At 42.1% G+C, this 17906-nt stretch overlaps 2 protein-coding genes across 3 annotated transcripts in view; one reads left to right on the forward strand and one right to left on the reverse strand.

Moving 5' to 3' along the window:
* The window catches only part of LOC130566018 (polyphosphoinositide phosphatase-like), a 54723-nt gene that overhangs the window by 8710 nt on the left and 28107 nt on the right, over positions 1-17906 (forward strand). Inside the window, exon 8 of the mRNA XM_057353219.1 lies at positions 634-731. Within this exon, the coding sequence (XP_057209202.1) occupies positions 634-731 (98 nt within the window). The remainder of the gene's footprint in view (positions 1-633; positions 732-17906) is intronic.
* Positions 8634-13992, reverse strand: LOC130565550 (polyphosphoinositide phosphatase-like). 2 transcript variants are annotated; one of them, XM_057352363.1, is made up of 6 exons: positions 13841-13992; positions 13170-13220; positions 11632-11777; positions 11413-11541; positions 9478-9578; positions 8634-9128 (listed from the first exon to the last, which is right to left on the reverse strand). In XM_057352363.1, exons 1-6 carry the CDS (start codon positions 13939-13941, stop codon positions 8643-8645), a joined length of 1014 nt encoding a protein of 337 aa, XP_057208346.1. In that variant the 5' UTR covers positions 13942-13992; the 3' UTR covers positions 8634-8642. The 2 variants fall into 2 exon arrangements, with proteins under 2 accessions (XP_057208346.1, XP_057208347.1); XM_057352364.1 differs by lacking the exons at positions 8634-9128; positions 9478-9578 and adding an exon at positions 11050-11089 and having other exon boundaries at positions 11388-11541.

Here is a 17906-nt window from a genome sequence, read left to right on the forward strand (position 1 = left end):
TGTGTGCGCGTGTGTGTGCGCGTGTGTGTGTGTGTGTGTGCGCGTGTGTGTGTGTGCGTGTGTGTGTGTGTGTGCGCGCGTGTGTGCGTGCGCGTGTGCGTGCGTGTGTGGGTCACGTCTGGAGGTCGAGGTGGCTGCAGGTGATGTGATAAGAAACTACTGATCGTGATGTACACTATAGATATTCTTCTTATTTTGTGTTTGGAGATGAACTCACATGAAATCAAATCTCACTGAATGAGGATCAAGGCCAAAATATTCATATTATCACAAATGAAATGATGCTATCAGTCAAATTCAGCTTTTATTTTGTGTTTTTTTGTTGTTGTCAATGAATCGGGCTTAAAACATGATTGTTTGAAGGTCAAGTGAGAGAGAGAGAGTTTGTGGGCGGGACTATCTTTTTGTCAGCCAATGGCAGATGAGGGGCGTGTTTGGGACACGGTTTTGATGATTTTTGTGCTCTCGTTTGGTCATTTCATCTTTTTTAGTTTAGTTGTGATCTTGTGTTTTTATGGATTAATGTGGATCATAAAGCGCGAGAACACATCCACCTGTTGATCACACAGAGTTTGTCTTGTTGTTTAGTTTGTGTAAAGTCATGTTAACATGTTCCGTGTGTGTGTGTTTCAGTGGATCAGGCTGACCCGTACTCTCATGTGGCCGCGCTTCACTTTGATCAGATGCTTCAGAGGTTTGGATCACCCGTCATTATTCTCAACCTGGTGAAGGTGAGTCAACGGCACTCTCTTCACGCTCTTCATGAAGTCATGTGACTTATGTTTGGCATCAGAATATAATTCCTTCACCTCTGTTTTCTGATGTACGACTGGAAGCGGCGTGGCCTGAGAAAAAGAAACGTCTTTTCAAGTGAAATAAACAAACAATTCAGGACTTGATTTGATCTGCGCGAAGTGTTTAAATGTCTTTATAGCACACACTGAAACTTCTGCTGCTTTTATTAGCGTTTATAACTTGAATGACAACTTGTGTTGAAATACTGCATCAGCTGTCAGTGAGAGATTTGACAAAAGATGCCTGCGTGTGTGTGTGTGTGCGTGTGTGTGTGTGCGCGTGCGTGCGTGTTTGTGTGTGTGTGTGTGTGTGTGTGTTCATGTTTGTATATCCCGGTGGGGACCTAAACCTGAATACACACCAACACATGGGGACTCGTGTCACTGTGGGGACCAAAATTGAGGTCCTCATGGGCACAAAAGCTAATAAATTGTACAGAACAATATTTTTTACAAATCTAAAAATGCAAAAAGTGTTCTATGATCTTTAGGTTTAGGGATAGGGTTAGGGATAGGGGATAGAATATACAGTTTGTACAGTATAAAAACATTACGCCTATGGACTGTCCCCACGGTTCTTCCTCCAGTGAAGCACGAGCCAGGAGACTGTTTTCATACAACAGAAGTTTTATAAAGGGCAAAATCACCACAAAGGTTGTGCTCGTCCATCATGTTAAACCTGACACATTCACAACACATTGAAGAACATCTGCTGTAACGCGCTGCAAAGGAACACATGCCTTCTCCTCCAGGTTTGAAGCTACATCATCTGTGATTTTATTTCCTCATTTGGATGAAAAGACGAACACATCACGCTAATGACATACCGACTGAAACAAGCCGAAACAAACACAAAGCATTCATTTCTATAAAACATCGAATAAAGGGAATACGTTTAAAATGGACCAAAACTCATCAGTGAATTTACAGAAATGTTCTCTTGTCATTTTATTAAACCGCTTCTTGAAGTCTCATCCTCAACCAGTCCTGAAGGAGTTCATATCTTTTCTGACCTCAGTCCAAGTCAAAAACATTACTTCAAATAAAACGCCAGTTTTGAAAGGAAATGAATATGTTTAGATCTGGAAGGTTTGTAAGGTCAAGAGAAACACTGGACTCAAGTGACTCGAGACGTCTGTCAGGTGTTATCGGCTCTGTTTCAAGTGACTGCTTTCATTCAGATCTTTGGGTTGTGTCCAGACTCTTTATGGGAACAGAGCTGATAATACCGTGTCCAATGTAAAATCACGTTTCAGGAACAGTGATGAGAAGTGTGATGGCAACAGCAGGCTGAAGGACTCACCGTCAGCGGTCTCCATGACGCTGGTGTTGATGTATCCGCGCGGGATCCCTCGAACCGATGACACCTGTGGACGCTCCACATGCAGCGAGCGCTCAGACAGGCCGGTCACGTCCGGGGGGACACTGTGGTTGGTGTCTGTGATGAGGTGCCAAAGGTCAAAGGTGAGTGAAGGTCAAACCATGACATTTACATGCTCATGTTCGTGTGGGCTGGTGACTGTGACGGATCAATATTTGAACATCAGGTCGGAAGGAATATTAGAGACGAGCAACAAGACATTCATTCTGTCGGCCTTAAAGCTGCGATGCCACACTATTTTGGTTCAAATTGAAAACCGGATTCGCAACAGTACGATTATAATAATGATCACGAAGTTGGTAAATGTCAAGTGCAAGCACATCAGGACAAGTACATAAAGTAACCTGCCAAATGAAGAAAATGATGACAGAGAGGCAAAGCGTTACGCATTAATGAATAAAAGTGCTCAGATGATTGTCAACGTCTGATCATACGGCCCTAAGACTCTGTGTCTGATAGTGCCATGTAAAGACAGAGAGAAGAGAAATGAGTGAATGAAAGAAGAGGGAGAGGAAAGATAGTAAAGATAAGAAATAAAGTCTTTTCAATGAATCATACTGTAACCCCTACGGCAGGGCTATTCAATTAGTTTGTCATGAGGGCCAGTTCATGAAAAGCATCCCAAATGAGGGGCCGGAGAGATATGGCTTGCAATACGAGGGATGACACAACAACAATAAGAAATCCGTTTTATTTTTTCCCAAATTCCGTTTAAATTTTTCTGGATTCTGTGTTTTCCGTCCTTTCCTATACAATATATTTGCCCACATGAAAAAATACTTCAGTATATAGGGCATATATAGGGCAGTTGTGGCCTAATGGTTAGAGAGTGGGACTCGTGACCAGAAGGTTGCCGGTTCGATTCCCAGGGCCGGCGGGTAACAACCGAGGTGCCCTTGAGCACCTGACCCCTACTTGCTCCCCGGGCGCTGCAGTGATAGCTGCCCACTGCTCCGGGGGTACGTGTGTTCACTACTCTCTGGATGGGTTAAATGCAGAGGTCACATTTCGTTGCCTTGTACCTTCGTACATGTGCAATGACAATAAATTGAATCTAAATCTAAATCTAAAAAATCTATACTACAGTATTCACTTATAAACTATATTAAAAACCTGCAGTAGATACGTTGAATCATACAGGGAAGAATATATATAGAAATAATATTGTTTTTGTTTAACTAAAGTAAATAATATAATCAGTGGTTGAACTATAAAAAAATCAAGCGGGATGGTGTGGTAAAATGTGGGTGTGTTATAACTTGTTCAAGTTAACCAGACTTTTATTTTGACGGGTCGACGCAAAGGGTGTTTGGTTTGACAGTACGCCCTTTTCACATGACGTCACGCATCTTCCGTTCTGCCGCGAAGCAGTGTATCATTACTTCCGCTAGCACTCCAGTTCATAAGGTGGCGGTAATGCACCTATAAGCTGATTTGCCAACCGCCAGTAAAACTCAAGAAGAAGAAGAAGTTACTTCCGCTAGCGCCTCAGAATGGAGTTTACCAAGTGGCTTGCACATCTGCCACAAATACGTCTAGATGATGTACAACGTCTTGCAGACAAATTTTCGCTAACGACAAGATCAAAGCTAGAGAAAGGATACAAATTCTTCGTTGAACAGTACCTGTTTGATTATGAAGGTAAGTGTTTTGTTTTCTTTTTGTGTTAGCGAAGGTGCTAGGATAAGTACTTATAAGTACTTATTGATAAGTGTCAGTTTTTTTTCTCACTGTTGTTAAATTCCAGCGCGACGGCAAAACGGAAGTTCTTCTTCTTCTTCTTCTTCTTGTTTGTTGCAAGACGGATGTTATGATACACTGCTTTGCAAAAAGGCGGAAGTTAAGTGACGTCATTGTGAAAAGGGCGTGTTTCTTTTCTCACATGAAACAGTGAAACAGGTCATGTGCATGCGTTCTCTTAAAGCTCCACGAGCACACGCAAAACAATTGCAGATTACATATTTACACACCATGCCTGGATTCCGCGATTCAATCATAGGGTCCTAAGTTAACTATGAGAGCCCGTATGTTGTATTTTTTCGCCATAAGACACCCCAAGTATTTTTCTACATTTAAACGTGCTGATGTTGTATTTTAAACTGCACAACAAAAACATTAGTGCATTGTAAGACGCCCGAGCAGGCTTTCTACATTCAAACATGTTCATGTGTTGTATTTTAAAACTGCATAACAAAAAAAGAGAAATTCAGTGAAACAATATTAACCTACAGAGACACTGTTACTGTTATATTTAGAGATTATTTTTCACACTGTGCTACTTGAAGGGCCGGAACGAATAACATCGAGGGCCGGGTTCGAATAGCCTAGGTTCGAATAGGTTCAATTGAATAGCCCTGCCCTACGGAAATTAACCTTGGTTTAAAAGGAATAAAAACATGATTACTGTAGTAAAACCATAGTAATCAATGCACCAAAAAACATGGTTACTACACGTTTAAGGCCATTGCACATTGAGTCCGAAATTTCTGCACGTTAAAAAATAAATACGACCTCACGTTGTGACAATCACATTTACACACTGCCTCCGATATTTTCATCCGTCATAAAACAATTCCGACTGGGTTCGATTTTCTGTGTTCTGTAGCAAGCATTACCAGCGCCAAATACGTAAAAACACGTACGAAAATTTCGGACTGTATGTGCAAAGACCTTTACTACAAAGCAACAGATCACCACAGAATGAACATGTACTCTGGTCCCTTTACACCCGATTGACTTTCTTTCACAGAATCTGACTCAAATGTTAGACGTCAACATTCAGACCAGCTTTCTCAAGCAGCCACGTGTCACTGATTCTCATCATGTGTCTCTGGCTTTCAATGGCTTTAATCTGAGAAAGTAAAATGAGATTTGAACGTTATAGTGTATTACAGTACAGAGTAAAACCCAACACACACACACATGTCAAATTCTCGTTGTGTTTCACAATAGAAAGCAAATCATGTGGTTTGTTGTTTTTGGGCAAATGATTCACTGAACAGGACTTTCAGAAGAGGCTGAAGTTTATTCACAGAACTCAGATGCACGCATGCAGACGTGACATCATTGCATCAGTCAACACTTCACACACAACTGAGATGAACATGAGATATTTCTGTTGCTCAGTACTGATGAGACGTCCAGAACATGATCACATGACATCTGACGTTTAGTAAAGAACCGCTCACCTACACCGTCTAACCGACCCAGCTCATTCTCATTCATCAGCCAAACACTGACACATCCACACTTGTGGAACAACAGCAAACCTGAACAAATCCAATGATGATGACTTCATCCCGAAGACCCGCCGTCATGTTAACACAGACAAACCCTGTGGCTCTCAGCCAATCAGATCAGAGCTTGTGACATGGAGGAGTGTCAGCGAGTGCGTGTGGTGTGAGGGCGGGGCGTCACGTGTTTGGGTACTGACCGTTGTGTGTGTGAGACACGAGGTCAGCCAGTACAGTCGCAGCTGAGGAGGAGGTGGCGTGATGAGAGGAGGTGGAGGAGGCGGACGATGATGTGGACGAGCCCTGGAGGACTTTATTAAACCAGTGTTCTACTCGAGGGTGAGACTGATACGGAGACGAGGAGGAGATCCGTCCCTGCCGTCGCAGCGAGCCTTCATCCTCTGATGCTGACGACGTGTCTGTCAGGTGAAAAACACACAAAACATCCTCAATACAACCTGACACTCGACAAATCTTCATTCAGGAAATAAAATCATTGGGAAAGGAAGTCTGATTGTCTTTCATGTTTGTTTGCTGTGGACTGATAATAAGACATGATGACAGTGATTTAATGTTTTTGTAAGTTCGTGTCTGTTAGCTTTAAAGCATGTGCTGCTATGAGCCATCTCGATCACGAATAACACCTGCTTGTGAACCGTGGAATCTATAAATATAGCAGGACATATAAAAACACACTGAGACTTTGAAGGTTTTGTGACAGTTTTGGAGTTCCTGTCAAACACACGGCGAGTGACAGATGTGAGATCACAGCTCCACAAACAAAACTCCTTCAGACCAGCGACAAAGCGGGGCGATGTCATTCATTACAATGGTAGCCTAGCGACATCCAGCGACAGTGACCGTTGACAGGAAGTGGGCGTGTCTAGCGACTGACACAGTTGAGATTTGCTCAATTTTATACAAAAGTTGAGCGACAGCCAATAGGAGTGCAGCAGCCTCGTAGCGAGAGACTGGTGACACAGGGACACAGTCGCTGGCGGTGTGAACGCAGCTTTACACCACACGCATATATCTCCAGACGGGTTGCCATGGTAACCGCTGGATTATATTTAAAACAAGTCTTATGCTTTAACAGTTCTCGACTAATATATAAAACCATGCAGACGATCTGCACACCTCACTCTCAGATCAATATCAAGAAACTGGAGGTGTCAGAGATCTCAAACGATGAGAGGAGGGCTGTCACGATTGTGACATTTTGCTGACAATTAATTGTCTAATAAATCATTGTGATTATGATGATTAAAGATCTGTATTAGGGCTTTGATTGAGTCTCATACATTTTTATTTGACTATGAAATGACCATATTGCTCTGAATATAAGACTATGTTTTTTTTCTTGGAAATACGCGATCATCATCATTTACAAGGTGTGGGCCTTTACGTGTCAATAATACAACCGCCAAATACTTGTGTATTGAGTAAATTGATCAGGGGTGAGTTGAAGCCACCTATAAATCATAGAAAAGCTTCTAGTCTGTTTTTTTCCCCCTGCAAGATTACAATAAAATTTAACTTCTGTGAATGAATGACATTTTGGTAGGCTGGTTTTCACACTGAGATTAACTTAAATAATATTAAATTGTACTGCAGGTTATTTTCATGCTATATGCTTCCATGGTTTTTTAAGTGATGGACATTTTACCAGTATTACCATACTTTAGTTCCAATATATACACTAAAATATGCAATATGCACGCACGCACGCACGCACGCACGCACGTGTAACCGGTCCTACTCGCCCCGCTCTGCGCGGGCCTCGAACCGGCGACGGTCCGAATGGGAGACGGGCGCTCTAACGAGGAGGCTAAAGACCGCAGTCTCTAGCGTCTGTTGCTAGAGCGTCTCTGTTGGTCGGGGAGTGAGGTTTACACACTGCACAGCTCTTCACTAGCTGGCCTCCGTTACACTCACCCCCCTAAACCTCACTCCCATCCGGGTCACGGCACCAATGTAACCGGTCCTACTCGCCCCGCTCTGCGCGGGCCTCGAACCGGCGACGGTCCGAATGGGAGACGGGCGCTCTAACGAGGAGGCTAAAGACCGCAGTCTCTAGCGTCTGTTGCTAGAGCGTCTCTGTTGGTCGGGGAGTGAGGTTTACACACTGCACAGCTCTTCACTAGCTGGCCTCCGTTAACACACCACGACCACACACACACACGCACACACACACACACACACACACACACACACACACACACACACACAGGCTTTGGTTGACTATCCNACACACACACGCGCACACACACACACGCGCGCACACACACACACACACACACACACACACACACACACACACAGACTCACGTGCATGCACACACACGGCCGCACACACGTGCACACACACACACATATGCGCACACACACACAGTCTCATGCGCACGCACACATATGCACACACACGGCCGCACACACACATGCACGCACACACACAGTCTCATGCGCACGCACACATATGCACACACACACACGCGGCCACACACACACATGCGCACACACACACGCGGCCGCACACACACATATGCGCGCACACACACAGTCTCATGCGCACGCACACATATGCGCACACACACACACGCGGCCACACACACACATGCGCACACACACACGCGGCCGCACACACACATATGCGCGCACACACACAGTCTCATGCGCACGCACACATATGCGCACACACACACACGCGGCCACACACACACATGCGCACACACACACGCGGCCGCACACACACATATGCGCGCACACACACAGTCTCATGCGCACGCACACATATGCGCACACACACACACGCGGCCACACACACACATGCGCACACACACACGCGGCCGCACACACACATATGCGCGCACACACACAGTCTCATGCGCACGCACACATATGCGCACACACACACACGCGGCCACACACACACATGCGCACACACACACGCGGCCGCACACACACATATGCGCGCACACACACAGTCTCATGCGCACGCACACATATGCACACACACACACACGCGGCCACACACACACATGAGCACACACACACGCGGCCGCACACACACATATGCGCGCACACACACAGTCTCATGCGCACGCACACATATGCACACACACACATATGCGCGCACACAGACTCATGCAAGCGCACACACACATGCGCACGTACACACACAGACTCACGTTCGTACACACACACATTCAGAGACTCATGCACGCACACACACACTCATGTGTACACATGCACACACACAGACTCACACACACACGCGCACACATGATTTCTGAGGTGAGTTATCAGCGGTGTGAGCCGCTGTGAATGACATGTCACTGTGATCCAGATGAGAAACGCTGAAATGAAATCTGAAGCAACAGCGAGACGTTCAGAAGCTTCAGTACATGAGAGCGTCTTTACTGACATCATCTGAACACGAAGAATAAGTCTGAGATTGAGAGTTGTCCATGTCAAGAACATACAGCACAAGATGGCATCACAGGTTTGGTGTTCTTCACGAGTGTACTGGTGTAAATGAACAGGAGGTTTTCTCTTACAGCGTATGGGAGGTTTGGGCATCATGGTGGAGATGTCCTGAGACCAGTGGAGAGGAACCGACCCTCGCACCTGAACACAAGATGAGAAACGACCTGACGTGAAGGACGTGATGGAGGAATCGTGGATAATCTGCTCTGTTTCAACCTCGTTCGCCACATCGCCCTAAAACACAAACACATCACACACATACACGGCTACATCATCAGAGGGTTCAGAGGTCACTGAAAGTAGTGAAGCTATTAAACGCACGTCTCAAGTTTGCAACATGGCAGATTTTTCAGTGTCAATCCAGAGAATGAGAGAGTCAGAATCTCTTCACGTTAAATATGAACATTCAAATGTTAATTCAGTCATTCTCTCATAAACTCATTGCTTCGGGCCAAAATACTTGATTCATGATCTATCTTCAGTGGTTCGGGCTCTTCTCCAGCACAGCAGATGATCTCTGAACAGTTTTACAGCCGTCACCTTCAGAGCAAACGAACATGACCCATCACACCAGCGTCTCTACCTCACAGTTTGCTCCTCTCTTCAGAAAGCGAGTCCCTGCGAAGCGGCTGGAGCGCCGGGCGATCAGAGTCACATGCGCCGGACGCCCGTAGATCAATAACTCTGAACATCTCAGTTTAAGAAATAAACACATGACATCGCATCATTCTGAGAGCCAATCACATGACTAACTGACACAAATAATGATGTCAAGTCAATCCAAAAAGAGGTTAAAGAGGCTAAAAACAGACTTTAAATCGGATTTAATTGATGGAGCTTGGAATAAAATGTGACCTGGATACTTTTTTACAAGCTTCACTCAAATATCTTACTCATGTCATGTTAATGTAAGAGATAATCCACAGCAAACCGTGGCGGCCAAGAACCCCCCGACGTGAAGCAGAGATTAGCCCGCTGAGGCCTCCACGTCGTGCGGCTAGCTGTGGATTATCACGCGTATACCATGGTCATTTGCAGTGTTGGGTGTAACTAGTTACTAAGTAATTAGTTACTGTAATTTAATTACTTTTCCTACTCTTATTTTTTCTGTAATTTAATTAGTTACTTCTGATGTAATTCAACTCAATACTGTGTGTAATATATGTGTGTGTGCAATAGTGGAACTGACATCGAAATTCAAAGTTGAACTTTAAAATCCTTAATGCTTTAATGTATAATTCTCACATTTGTAATACTTTGGTCAGTTAAATGATATTACTCTATGTAGTTTTATATTATTCATTTGAATGAATGAAAAGAGCCGTTTCATGTCTGTCCTTGAATCACTGAACTAATCAAGGTTGATGTAAGATGTAGAAAGTCATTAGTAATGAGTCATTAAATACTTTTTGGAGAGAGGCATCTGTACAGTAATGACAAATTACAGAGGCCAAGCAGCAATAAGCCAATAACACTAAAGAAGACAGAATGTTCAGCCAATCAAATTGAAGAAGACAGTCTGCAAGCGGGAGCTGACTGTGACTGTCGCTGCGTCCGAAATGGCATACTGTGACAGTACGCACTGAATTTGAATAAGTAGCTCCCTATCGGCCGTTAAAACAGTACCTTCTTTATAGTGTGAGTAGTATGAATAGATTTCGGACAGACATACTGCGTCCACCATGTGACCCGTATGCTCTTTGACCTGTGACGTATTAACAACAACCTACACGTGAGCGTTGATAAAAACATCATTTAGTCACGAGGAAGTCATTTATTGGCACTTACATTAAAAACAGAAGTCCGCCTTAAAGTTTTCCGCTATATTTATTTGATTTACTTTTGAAATGTGACCGCTGCTCAGCTCCCGTGGCATCATGGGATAGATAAGTAGTAGACCATCCGGGTATTTCTCGCCTACTGTTTTTTGCATACTGAGGTTTCGGACATACTATTCATGACTAGTACTCATTTTTGCCTACTATATAGTATGGAAGTATGCGATTTCAGACGCAGCGTGTGTGTAGTGAGATGTGAGAAGGCAAACATAACAAAGCCAACGGTTTTACAACAAAAATGATAAACGGTAAGAATTCAGAGATGCAAACTACTTATCTTTTGTGAATTCTGCCATTTTAAATGAAAACTTAGAGGTGTTTTGTCACATAATTTAATGTGCGTTCGACTTGACATGCCTAAAAACATAACATATAAGTTTATAGCATATAAGGCATACGATATGACTGTGTCTACTATAATCACAGGTAATGAAATGACCATTGACTTGTGTTTAACATATTAAAATAGTTGTTTGGCAAATGGGTCCTTTAATAAATAAATATGTCGTTCCAGCAATGTCCAAACAGTTTTTTCATTCTAGAAATGTCAAATGAGGTAATAATTTGCATATGGAAACGTGCACAAGAGAGTACCGGAACCTTTATCTTTGTGTATAGCAAACTTAAATCTAGCTGAAATCTAAATGTAGCTCACATGAACACGGAATGAATAAGGATACTGGATTGGCCACAGAAACCGTGGATGATGTACAGCAGCCAATCAGGATGCACGATATCTTTCACTTTCTCCAGCAGACGAACATTCCACACATATTTCGAGTAGGGTTCATTCCTCACGCCGTGCACAACTAAAACACACAAGACAAAGAAATGAACACGCAGATAGTATGTGTGAGGGTTTCAGAACAAAAACAAGAGACTGTGTGTTTTCAGGAGACCTTGAGTGGGCAGTCCCTCTTCTTCAAAGATGTCAAAACTCTCCTGACAGCGGCTGGTGTTGAGCTCTTCTGTGTCGCTCGGCTCACGGGACGTCTGAAGAACCGTCAGGTTATACTGCAGTGAATGACTCAGGTCGTAACTGTAACTGCAGGACAGAGGGTCAAAGGTCAAACACATTCACAAGACAAAAATAACATCACTCTTAATCTCCGAGCAGTGAGACGGATGACAGAACGCACTGTTGCCAGGCGACGGCGTGATGCTTCTAGAGACAAAAATGAGGAACTGATGTCAGATTAATGAGGTAATTTCATCAAAACTATACATATAATAACCCCATTTATAAAACATCACACTACATTTAACAAATAAAGTAAAAGTGTACATTATAGATTGAAAATGCTCAGATCTCAAAGTCCCTGTGAACCGGAAGTTGCGATCGTTTTTACTTCCGTATTTTGACGCATTTCCGAGTGAAATGGAATTTCTAATGAGAAAGATAGTGGGCGTGGCTTTCGTCTTTCTCTGCGATTTGATTGGATGTATAAAAACAGCCGTTGCATTGATTTTGAAATGAAACTGGCAGCAGACTGACCGTTGAAGGGGAGGAGTTAACGGATGCTCCGCCCATGCCGTCTAACATACGTCATTTGAGATGGATAGTCATTACAGGGCGGAAGTGCATTTTCAGATCTTAACTGAAGATTATGAGGGCACACGAATTTTAAAAAGAGAATGAGCCACATTGATCAACTATTGACAATAAACGCTGCAATATTTCATGAAAAAATAGGCATCCTTATTTTTAATTTCACTGGGACTTTAAAGATTCAGATATAACTGAAAGATCTGCGTGAACTAAAAGATGTGAGAGCCAAAAAATGAACAAAAATGAGAATTCTGTCATCATTTATTCATCCTCATGTCATGTCAAATCTTTGTGAGTTTCTTTTTTCTTCACAACACAGAAGGATGACTAAACAGGATAAAAACTATAAAGTGTATTCGTCATGGGACTAAAACTAAAAATCGCCGACAAAATTAACACTACGTGTGTTTAACACTACGAGTTTTTTGGAACAATGGACATCGTGAAAAGCGCTATATAAATAAAATTTAATTTAATTGATTTTTTAAATTAATTTAGGCTAAACGGCCCCTTTTAAACTTTACATAAACATAGTTTGAACAAGTGATTTATATCATGTGACATACACATGTAGAGTCACTTCGTAAATGTAAAAATATGAGTGGACTGAAGAAACAAGGAAAAGCACAAGAGGACAGAGAGAGACAGATGAAATCTTATTTCCATTAGAATGTGTGAGGTCACCACATGCTGAACTCCTGACACATTCAAAAAGACCTTCATGACAAATGATGAGAGTGTGTCTACATGCACGACCACACACACACACGCATAAACACACAAACACGCACGCACGCGCGCACACATACACTAACACACGTGCACGCACAAACACACGCATTAACACAAACACACACACTAACATAAAAGACACACACACAGACCCACCTGAAGTAGAAGTTACTGGACAGATCCACATTCTGGAATATTCTCACATATCTGTGAAAGAAAATTCAATAAAAATGATTTTCCATGTCAGAGTTGATGACTTTAAATACGCTGTGATATTTTAATGAATATTGTTCCATTGGTTCCCGATTCTTTCAGAATAAATCAGATAAAAGCATCAGCTACATGCCTAAATGTCACTAAATGTGTCAGAAACACAGTCACTTCTCTCATGTAACACTAACAGATACAGTATAAGCATTAAAGGGTTCAGGTGAAAGTGCTTATTTTGACCTAAACACAGAGTCGGCTTACATGAGTCAACAGTAACACGCTGTACTCCAGCAAGAACTCTGTGTTACTGTACATCTAACACACACACACACACACACACACACACACACAGGGACGGACGGAAAGGTGTGCATCCTGAGATCAGGGTGACCTACTGCAGCAGGTGCAGGTGTGTGTGTGTGTGTGTGTGTGAGAGAGAGAGTAAACATTCTATGTTGGGAAATAAACAGCCAGCATACTATCTGTACTATGTAGCTCAGTGTGCGATTCTTGATTCTGTGCACATGTGACATTTGGATGATCTATTACGAGCCAAACTCATGTCAATATAAGAATAAAAACATGAGAAACATCTGTGTGTGTGCGTGTGAGCTCACCGGGCTTCATCAGGGTGTGTAATTCTGACCGAATCATTGGGAATGTAGATTATATTAGTGTCCTCAATCTTATATATAGAGTGACCGCCGATATCGGCCATTTTACGGCGTTTTGTGATCAGCACGATGTAGTAACCCTCCAGAAAACGCACGAACCCTGAAAGACAAAGATTTGATTATATTGAGTGTGTTTCAATCTGAAAGGCTGTTTAATCACAAACACACATCAGTCAACTGGAGTCTCTTCATCGCAGATTCATATTCAAACACACGTTCATCATCATTCAAAAGCACGGTCCAGTAAATCCAGCTGGATATTCACACAGATCACACGTTTGTTGGTTGCGTCAGTGTTTTCTGTGCTCTAATGTGTTGACGACTGAATGCATTATTGCTCTTCTGTTGAAACAACATCCACAGGACATTTACCAGCATGTGAAAGGTTTAATGACGGGATATGACTTTGTGCCGTGATGCCCGCGGGTCAGACAAACACATCTATTAAAAACAAACGTATGCCACAGAAACACTCCCCTCTTTGGAAAGTCATGAATGTGGTGTGGAGGTTGCATAAGATGTCATTTCGATGTCTAACCTGACCCTAAAACTAGGATGCGTGTCAGGGAAGTGGGTCATGACCTCCAGCTTATGGCTTGTGTATTCTGACCGGTCACATACGTGAGCAAACACGAATCTTTACCACAAAACACACACACACACCAGTGATGATGAGGATGATGTGTAAGACAAAGACATAAACCTTTCAACTGTATTTCAACACACAGAAACACCGCATGACATCAACGTTCACATGCAAAACAAACTCTTAAACAACAGCATCAGATGTGCATCATGCTATAAGAATTAAGAGTTCAGTCAATATAAAACAGACCATGTTCAAACGTAATTCTGGTCTTTTAAACACACAACGCTCTTTTCATAAAAACTCTTTTTATTCTGCATGGACTCAAAAAGAATCACAAAGATTCAATGAGAAACGGTTTTGTTGATGTGATCCGACAGCAGTTCAGTCGTGTTACCATGAAACACTTGAACATAAAGACCAGTTTATTCAAACTTAAGTTGTTCACAAAAACTACTCGCAATCAAATCTAACCGTTCACACATTTGTCGACACAATACAAATTGGTGTGTGTGTGTGTGTGTGTGTGTGTGTGTGTGTGTGTTTGTTGGAGGTGAACAGCAGCTCAAAGAACAATATTGTTGCTCAGATGTTGCTCTTTCATAGCTCAGGAGATTTCATAGTTTAGTCTCAGATGTTTCTCCTAAAATTGCTCAAGGGAAATAAAAAGAGTGAGAGTGTAATTGTGTAAACAGAGTCTGGAGGTGTAACTGAATGTTTATTGATTTGAGTAAATGTGCTGAGAAATGTTTGAGTTGATATGGAGATCTTCAGTAATATTGACTTTTGATTGCAGACGAGAGAAATCTGAGCTCAATTTGACACGTTGTTGACATCTCTTCTCAAACTCTGACAGACACATTTCTGACTCTCAGGAGAAATATCTGAGACACACATGAGACTTACAGAAAAGTTTCCATTTGCTTTGTTTAATCTCATCAATGTCTAGAAGAAATAATTGAGATATTTAAGGAAAAGTTCACCTCAAAATCATATTTTCTACTCGCCCACATGACGTTCAACATGTTTAAAGAACACAAATAAAGATATTTTAGTTGACTTGCGAGAGATTCCTCATAGACATCATGGTTATAGTTGTTGTCAAGGTCCAGAAGTACTAAAGACGTGGTTAAATTGGTCCATCCGCTCGTGGTGGCTCAGCTGAATTTTTTGAAGCGACGAGAATACTTTATGTGCGGAAAACAAAGCAAAATAATGACTTTGATCGATACGACTTTGAAGAACGATGTCTTTAGTACTTTTCTGGACCAACCATGATGTCTATGAGGAGGCCTGGAAATCTCTCGCATGTCACCTAAATATCTTTATTTGTGCTCCGAAGACGCTGAGAGGTCTTTAAACATGTTGAATGTCATGTGGGTGAGCAAAAAATAACACCATTTTGATTTTGAGGTGAACTTTTCCTTCTCAAGACTGTGTTAATAGAATTAAAGTGAGTGTTTAGGACAAAGGGTGTATGGGTATTTGATTGGCTGTTTGAGCAATGCAAACAAAAGATCAATAGTATATTTGCGGTTTGAGGTTTATTGAATGAGAAGTGAGAGTGACTCGAGCTGAAGCTCATGGATTTTGTGCTGCAGCGGCTCTTCATTATGTCATTTAATGACCTGACGCTGTTGAGATCTTCACCCCGTACAAAGAGTGAATGAAGAAAGGTTTTCTCATGTAATCAGGTCACTTCATGTGGGATTGATTTCCTTCAGTCCCAGAAACACTTGTGCTGTTACACAAGACTCGTCCTGCTTTTGTGGATAGATGAGATGAGATGATTGTAATGAGGACAGTTTTTCATCTGAAGGTCTATAGAGAGAACACTTTGAATATGTTTTGTGTGGCGTTAATGCATTTGTGTGACTGTAAAAGGGAGATTTGTGTGTGCGAATTAACCTTGTTCTCATAACCTACTTCTGGAGGTGTTTTCATGTCATACAGGGTTGTGTAAGAGATGTGTGTGTGTTCATGTTTGTATATCCCGGTGGGGACCTAAACCTGAATACACACCAACACATGGGGACTCGTGTCACCGTGGGGACCAAAATTGAGGTCCTCATGGGCACAAAAGCTAATAAATTGTACAGAACAATATTTTTTACAAATCTAAAAATGCAAAAAGTGTTCTATGATCTGTAGGTTTAGGGATAGGGTTAGGGATAGGGGATAGAATATACAGTTTCTACAGTATAAAAACATTACGCCTATGGACTGTCCCCACGGGGATAGTCAACCAAAGCCTGTGTGTGTGTGTGTGTGTGTGTGTGTGTGTGTGTGTGAAGAGCACATGGTCAGACACACTAAATGATGGTGTGGAGTTAATTGAGCAGCGTGTAATTCACTTTGTTTAGTTCATTAGGGCTCTTTTGTCACTGAGCTTTTATCTGGACACACACGCACACACACTCCTGTAAATGAGTCCAGTAACCTAAATGTGTGTGCGTGTGAAGAGTGGGTGTGTGTGTGTGTGTGTGTGCGTGCGCGTGCGTGCGTGAGCTCATTGTCCTCACAGTCACAGTGGTGAAACACAAAAGTGCTGTTGGTGGGAGGCAGAGAGCATTGTGGGTAACACGACGCTGCTTAGACACGTTAAAAAGATTTCTAGAAATGTTCAAGCTGTATAATGTGTGTGTGTGTGTGGGATGGCTCACGTGTGACTCATATGTTTCTCTCCTCATGATGCTGTACTGTACTGTGTAACAACTCCACGTGTGCTCGGTGTCATTTCTGAGAGACTTGTGTGTCCAGTGTGACACAGCTGCGCCATGTTCTAGTAGTGAAGTGTGTGTGTGGTTTGGTTTGGGAAAAGTCTTAGTATATAATGTGCTTGAGAGAAGTCAGTCAAATTCATCTTTAATTGTGTTTCTTTTGTGTTGGCTCTGTTTTCAACCAATGCATACACGACTGCATTTAGTCAGAGAGACATACAGTGTCATCATATGTGTAATATTATCACGATATAAAATAATAATCACACTAAATCACAATAAAGCATATGAGAACAAATAAAGTGAATGTGTGTCATTTTCATATAAAATAACAAAAAGTGTGAAAACACACTACTGTTCACATGTTTAGGGTCTCTTTCTCTTGTGACGTTAAAAACAACAAGAGAACACTTTATTCTGACCTCTAACCTTCATTTAAACATTCTATTCAATATAGTTTCTGATTTCTAATCAAGAAATGATTATGTTCGCAGGATTATATTTTCATCTCTAAAATAAATTCAAATATACTGCGTTCCAAATTATTATGCAAATTGGATTTAAGTGTCGTAAACATTTAATTTTATATTGTTCAATTAAACTTATGGATGGTATTGTGTCTCAGTGCTCTTTGGATCACTGAAATCAATCTCAGACACCTGTGATAAGTAGTTTGCCAGGTGAGCCCAATTAAAGGAAAACT

Source organism: Triplophysa rosa, linkage group LG15 (genome assembly GCF_024868665.1).
Source record: "Triplophysa rosa linkage group LG15, Trosa_1v2, whole genome shotgun sequence".
NCBI lineage: Eukaryota > Metazoa > Chordata > Actinopteri > Cypriniformes > Nemacheilidae > Triplophysa > Triplophysa rosa.

Excerpts from the sequence above, each read along its gene's own strand:
- LOC130565550 (XM_057352363.1), bottom strand. The coding sequence starts at position 13,941 with ATGGCCGATATCGGCGGTCACTCTATATATAAGATTGAGGACACTAAT. Across the intron at positions 13,221-13,840 it reads ACACACCCTGATGAAGCCCG|ATATGTGAGAATATTCCAGA; the intron begins GTGAGCTCACAC and ends TTTCTTTCACAG. Across the intron at positions 9,579-11,412 it reads CGGTTTCTGTGGCCAATCCA|AGTTATTGATCTACGGGCGT; the intron begins GTATCCTTATTC and ends TGAGATGTTCAG.